The following is a 7397-nucleotide window of genomic DNA, read 5'->3' as shown; positions in this document are numbered from 1 at the left end:
CGGATGAAGATGATGATTTCTCTAAAGAGGATACAAAGGACAAGGAGTTTCAAGCGGAAGAGGAGGACCAAGAGGAGAAATATAAGGAGAAACTTGAAGAGGAGAGTGAATCCTTGGAGGATAGAGAGGATTCTGAACTAATTTCCCTACCCCAAAATTCTTTAAATGATGTGGAAATACCAGTACCCTGTTATCGGGACTCACCCTCTGTTATGGAGAACCACAATACTAGAAAGCTAGATAACCAGATAATTGAATTGCGGGTTAAGGTAATGAACCTTGAGGCCAAGGTTGAAGATTACAGGCAAGGATACCAACAATTGGGAAAGTCCTTAAGTTCTCTATGTGCCATTACTGATGGCATAATGCAAAAAGCTGCCATGGGATTTGTCTTGGGGCAGAGCAAAATGAAGGAGAAATCTAGAAAGTTGGTGAAGCATGGCAAAATGGAGGAGAAAGAACAAAAAGAGGACACTCTATTCCTGAATAGTTGGAATGAGTAGGTGCAGCAACTGGAGCAGAACTGGAACCTTATTAGGGAGGACTAAGTTGATGTTGTTTTGGTTTCCTTTTTGCTCCATGATGATTTCAAATATAGTTAATCTTAGTTTGTCTAAAGACTTTCTTATGAATAGACCTGCATGCCGTATGCCTCAGACTTTTATTATAATTAAATTCTCTGATAAGTTTATGGACTCTTTATACTCAATTGCTCGTAGTTATCTTATGGATAGGTGGTGGCTAGATAAGATTAGTATGTTTAGTTATGATGATATGATGATTTTTGATTACTTCTAAGAGAGGCTTGTGTACTTTTTGGTTTTTTGGCTGTTTGATGCCCAAATTTGTGTTGTTGCTTTCTAATTTTTCTGTTTTGTAAGGGTTCAGGGCCCCCTCTATTAACGTAATAAAAAAACAAGCCTCTTTGTAGTGTTTATGACGTTAGCAACATTTCTACAAAGTTTGCATTCTTCCTATCCCTTCCTCCTTAATCCACATAAACCCACTCCGGACCATTGTTGATCATTGGATACCCAAAACTAATGTATAGAATATCTCTATTATCTCCTTAACCAAAGTCTCTTAGTAACACTGATCAATAATTTTTGTTTATAAATCCATGAAACACCCTACTTCTAAAATAAAAACAATTATAAATGCTCACCAACACAAAACAAAATAAGCATAACTAAATAAGAAAACAACTCAAATTCATTAAAATAGAATGCACAAATCAAAATAAGAGAGAAAACTAAGATTGCAATAATCATGTATTTTTTCATTTCTTGAAAATACAAACCTGTACACAACCCAAACCTCTCCAAAACCAAAAACATATGCTCCACCAAAAGTTGCCAAAAACTCTTTAAAAGAAAAAGAAAAAAAGTAAAAAAAAAAGCCAAAATTGACAAATTACAAATAAAAAATTCATGAATCAACTAGAAAAGGATAAGGCTGATAGGTAGTGGGAATCCCCCATCCATTAATTAATGATTACATTAGAATGTGTTAAGACTTGGAACAAAAATTTTGAGACTAATATTCACTTTAAAACCATAATATTCCTTTTCCTCTATTTGGGGATGAGTTTGGGGATAAGGGCCATGCCCATGATTGTAAATCTGTCTTTTACCTATAGACTTGATTTGATAATTGGTAAAACTTTGCTTTTCATTATGTTTACCTTAACTACTTTTAATTCTTTTGATATTTGAAGTCTATCAATATTTATGAATGTCTTAACATTGTCATTGTGTCAATAGGGGACATATTCTACTAGGTCAATTAATAGAAAATTCTGTATAAGATTGAAAACAACATTCTTTAGGCTTGCATATGTTCCTAGAATGCTCATGCAAAACTAAATTCTTTTTTATGTTTCATTTGAGGCGTGCAATGTGGAAAAATTCTGTATAAGATTGAAAACAACATTCTTTAGGCTTGCATATGTTCCTAGAATGCTCATGTAAAACTAAATTCTTTTTAATGTTTCTGTAAAGCAGAAAATCGTGATCGAACCCTAGTTGCTCTCCCCTCTTCCAACTCCAAGGAGAGAGAAGGGAGATTCACTAGGGTTGATGGTTTTCACTTAGGGGAGAGACTTTACATTCAAAAGAGGGGTTGAAACCCACAAGATCCAATCCCACGCAATGCAAGATTGGATTCTATATGAGTTTCAAGGGTTAAGACAGCAAGGCTACCCTCTTTTGTAAAGAATGTTGATAGAAGAATTAAGCTAGGAATGCATAGAAAGTGACAAAGATTCGCTTATAAACTGAGTTAGGGATATAGGATGAAGCTGCAGACCTGGAATTAGCAGTAAAATGTCGATACGGCGCTGTCCTGCAAATTTGAGCAAAAGTTGACGGGACGATGGCACCCGGCGTGCACACGGTCTTCCAAAAAATCCGCAAAACGAAGGGGGATCTGTTCATCTCTGCACAAGGATTCCAGATCTTCAATTTCAGCCGCGTACCTGCAACCTACACACAGAAAAGCGAAGACAATTGGGGGGTTAGGGATTAGGGGTTTGCCTTTAGGTCAAACCCCAGTTTTGGAATTAACCAAGAAATGAGAAATGCTGTAAATGTAATGTAAAACAAGTACTAATACCTTGTTGTAAGGATGTTTGTATCCTTATGTGCGAAGGTATAGATGTTGTTGTTTGTTGTATGTTTGTATGTTGTATGTAGCATGTAGTATGTGATCTCCTCTTCAATGGTTGAATCCTTGTCTTGAATGCAACACTTAGCCTTGAATGGAGACTTAGAATGATCAATTGCTTGAAGGAATGCTTGAATGCTTGAATGCTTGAGTATAGTTTCCACGCTTTTTCCATCATATCGAATGAAAGAGGAAAATGTAGTTTATATACTTGTCAATTAGGGCTGATAGACTGATTTTCCCGACCTTAGGCCGACCAGGAAAGATAATTTTCCAATTTGCAAACATAAAGACCCAAAGTCCAAAAGAGACCGGGCCCAAAATAGGACCCAGGGACCAGGGCGCTGGGCGCCCTGGTCCTGAAGGACCAGGGTGCTGGGCGCTCTGGTCCCACCTCCCGGGACAGCAGGGTGCAAAGGAGGTTCAGGCCAAGGTGCAAGAAAATGCAGTTTTCAGTGTCATAATCAGGTTTCGGGGTCTCCATTCAGGTTGCGTGTTGCGTCACCATCGTGAAGACCCAAATGCGGTCGAAATTGCAAGTGTCGCAATTTTAGGACGCTACAATTTCATTTGAGGCGTGCAATGTGAATTTAATTGTCAACATCATTAATGTCTAAAATAAATGTATTAAATACCTTTTAATATTAAGATGCAACAAGAATTCACAAATTTGTGTTTAGTTGACATTGTAACCATAGACTTGACCCAAGACTAAAATTTGAACATATAAATGTAGGAAACTCATGTTTATGAATATGTGCATAAATAGGTGCAATTAGAGTATGGGTAGGGTGAATGTGTAAGCATAATGATGCAATGGGGGATGCATAAGGTAAGGGTCACAATTTTACACAAATAACACCATTTGTTAATATGTTGGTATTTCAAGGAACTCATAATAAAATGATCACATAACTAAATGAAATATGATACTAGTATGCAAATCTCATCATTACATAAAGTCTCTTGTGAAGGGATAAGAAAGGGCTAAAAAATATTATTTAATAGTTACTTACGATAAGCACATGGAAAAACAATAGACTATAAGTGGTAAAAAAATCTCCAAAGAAATTTGAGCATGTCATCCACTAAAGTAGCTCAGATTTCTAGATATGTGAGGTGCAAAATCATTCTAGCATTTCAAAGAGTTTAAAATGTATGTACATCAAACCATACAAAGTCATTGATAGGAAATTTGAACCTCATTTGAGATCTATGAATCTCATGACCTAAAGTTGATAGTTGATTCATACTTTTAAACAATAAAAAAAAAAAACAGTTGTCCATTTTAAAATTGGTCTTTAAATATTATTATTATTATTATTTTTGATAGGTAATAGACCGTAGCCGCAATATTTTGAAATATTATTATTATTATTATGTTTGATTAGATTGACCCAAGACCCTCCCCATCCTATGGAAGGCCAAGAGTTACAACTTAGAATTCCACTTTAGATGTCCCTATTGGGAATTGAACATGGGTCTCCAGAGTGAGAACCCAATGTTTTAACCAGTTAACCAGTTAAGCTCAACTCGTTGAACAAATTGATCTTTAAATATTAAAGCATGATATATTTTAGAATAAAAATAAAAATAACCTAAACTCAAAACATTTCTTTTCATTTGATACATGTTCTTAAAATTTGATTGTGTTTTCCCGCAAAAACGCTATCAAATTTAAGCCATTCCCACGGTGCTCCGTTCCATCATTGTAAACCCTCACAGATATCGAGGTAGCTTCAAAAGACTACTTCAAAACCCTACATACCTAACAATGACATCGAAAACATGAAATTTTTCTTTTCTCTGACACCTGGAAATTCTTGTGCAAAAGAATGGCGACGGTTTTTTGTACATTCTCTAAAGCAATTTCCTCTGTTCCTGCTGTAAGGTCGTGGGCTTCACTTGATCAACAATGGATACACCCTGAACCCATAGCGCGTAGATATGGTAAGTCTGTGTGCACAAATGCTTACAAATGTAGTAAAATCAAAACAAATGCATCAACCAAAATTCGAAGCTCGCCGTCTTCGAATAACTTTAACCGTCCTGTTGCAGCAGCTAACCCTACGATTCCTGTAAGCAAATCCTTCTACAATAGTCTTGACTACTTTATCCCTCAATTTGTGAGCTTCATTCAGGCAAAAAGGGAATTAATTGAAACAGCCAAGAAGAACAAACGTTACAGGCCATTTTCTGAGGAATGGACTGAAAGCTTCTATCACATGAAGGGACAGCATACTAGGGCAACATGCTTTTCGCAGGACCAAATTCCCACCCTTTTAAAAAATATAGTTAACTCAGATTGCAGAAGGGATTTTGTGCTTTATAAGGATATACCCACCGTGGTTTTAATTTCGGATTTTGAGCAGAACTTTGGTATCAAAGAAAGCCTGGAAGCTGAGCATTTAGAATATGAACCTATTCCTTTAAGTCATGATGCTTCTCTTCCAAAAGGGTATCAGTCTGTTCTTCTTGAAGAGGATGAGAGTTTACCCCGTGGTTATCATATAATTTTGGATAGCCCTTTTCTTCGAATTTTTAGCCATGTGACTGTAAGAGAGCTTTTTCAGTCTTGGAGGCTTGATCCCCAAGAGCAAGAGAAGCAGGTGAAGGCTATGTATCGAAGAAACAAATGGCCTTTTACTGAGAAGGTCGAATAAGAGAAAGAAAGGCTTAAGCAATTCCAGATGAATGGAGGTTTTATTTGGTAAGGCAAATTAGTTTTCTATCATGTATTTATGGATGAGTTTTCTGATGATTCTGAATGTCGAGGCGTATTAGTTTTTTATTGCCAAGAGATTAATAAGGTTTGGTATATAACTAAGATGCCTTAGCTCAGTTTGAGGTATTATGTTGGCATGTTCTGTAGAAGCTGTACCAGAGCCTTTTTATTGTCTTGGCTATGAGGACGATGTTTAATCTACCGTGACTGACAGAAATGCCCTGATTTTGGTTGTAATGATGGATATACATGTGCTGCATCATGTGGCTTGCGGAGAACTTGTGTTCTTTTAATTTTTTGTTGCAATCCAACACCAAACAACTTTTGTTTTGTAGTCAGTATAGCTTTAGTTTTCTCTCAAATTCTTAGTGTCGCAAAACTTTACTTATTATGCTTCAGCTGAGTGAAGATTGCTCTTAGAAGACTTTGTCCCTCTAAAATTTTACTCATCCATTTCAGGGGAGTGTTAAAAGGGATTGTGCTTGATGAAAGGATATTTTTATCAACATTTTGGTGAAACTCTCTTTCAAAGTTTTTTAAACGTTTATTTTGGACCACATAATGCTTTATGTATACTTGGAATGATATTGGATGTCTTTGAGCCATGAGACCAGTTAGCTTTAATCATAGTATTTCAGAATTTTTTTTTAATGATCTTGCAGGCTTGTATAATTATTGACCTATAATGATTTAAAAAGAAGAGTTTAGTAAGCCTCACCGAATGAACCTTTGATTTTTGTTCTTCCAAGTTCAATAAGAAACTTACGCTTACTTTGTTTTGTGATGAAGCAACCATAAATTGATGAATGTGCTGTTATGGTTTTGTTTGTATAATGACTAGTTAAGTATTGAGGTTTTCTCTCAATGGATTCTCCCTCTGCAAATTAATTTGAATTAGTCTTTGTATAGAGGTATTTCAAGTAGTTTTAGTCACTAGTACCTTCCACTGGTTGCTGCATGTACATTTTTCGATTTGGTAGATTTGTGTCTGGAAGTTTTAGTGGTAGGCATAAGAGCCACCCAAGAAGACCTTTAATTAGGGTTCCAAAAAAGACATTTCAGATCTTGGAAGTGATACTTTTTAAGGATATGCTGTATATTAATTATGCCAAAACGAGCTCTTTCTAGGATTGGGACAGTTTGTAGATGTAGTTGTGGTATCATCTTGGAATGCAAGTGATTAGCTGGGGTGCGAGGATGGACTCTCACAGCTTGTCAGCATAAAACAAACTAACTTAAGATCAAACAAAATGTTTGAATTTGTAGGAAAGCAAACCAGTAAATAGCTCATCAACTATCAAATTGGCGAATCTTAAATAAACTAGATGCAGAAGTGAAGGATATCAGATTATGGATATTTTTAAATTTCTTTGTCGACTGTTGGATATCTTCTATAGTGTCTCTTTTTATAATTTTTCTTAGTAGGGAGTTGAATGAGTACTTGAGGGAACAATTTAGAAGCAAAATTTGAGAATTCAAAAAGGAAGGATGAGAATTTACCTCTCCGAAAGAATGAAGAAACTGTATAAATTCATGGTGCAGAGCTTGTTGATCATCACAACTAATTGAAATAAAATGGAAAAACTACAGGTGAACTGATAGAGAGTATGGAGTCGGAAGAATGTAGTTTGAAAGAGGCAAAACTGGGCTGCTGATTTGGATGAAGTGTTTAGGACCTTAACGTGTAAGGGTTTTGGACTGCTTGGGTTCAGAGCAGGATGTGAAAGCTAGAGATGCTGGAATGGGCTCTTTAAGAAGTGGATGGATCATGTCTTATTCAGGCAAAATTCATGCTCTGAGGAATTTTTGGAAGCTGGCTTAAGTTTTTCTGTCTGTTAGTGCTTCATATTGAGGTAGGAAATTTTATGGGTACCAGTACCCTTTGAAATTGTAAAGGTTGTGTCCCACACGAGACGCTGCTAATTTTAACGAACAAACTACTGAAAGTTCACATGCATTGATTAGTCCCAGCAGCCTCATTTAAACATGCAAGTGCTGTGCTTTGCTA

At 36.2% G+C, this 7397-nt stretch overlaps 1 protein-coding gene across 1 annotated transcript; it reads left to right on the top strand.

The window, feature by feature from the left end:
• Positions 1-4332: 4332 nt before the first annotated feature.
• Positions 4333-5981, top strand: LOC131026828 (uncharacterized). Its single transcript, XM_057956820.2, has one exon. It carries the CDS (start codon positions 4500-4502, stop codon positions 5325-5327), a length of 828 nt encoding a protein of 275 aa, XP_057812803.2. The 5' UTR covers positions 4333-4499; the 3' UTR covers positions 5328-5981.
• Positions 5982-7397: the final 1416 nt, after the last annotated feature.

Source organism: Cryptomeria japonica, chromosome 1 (genome assembly GCF_030272615.1).
Source record: "Cryptomeria japonica chromosome 1, Sugi_1.0, whole genome shotgun sequence".
NCBI classification, from domain to species: domain Eukaryota; kingdom Viridiplantae; phylum Streptophyta; class Pinopsida; order Cupressales; family Cupressaceae; genus Cryptomeria; species Cryptomeria japonica.
The sequence above is the reverse complement of the archived record's forward strand: the minus strand, read 5'-3'. Positions and strand labels throughout refer to the sequence as shown.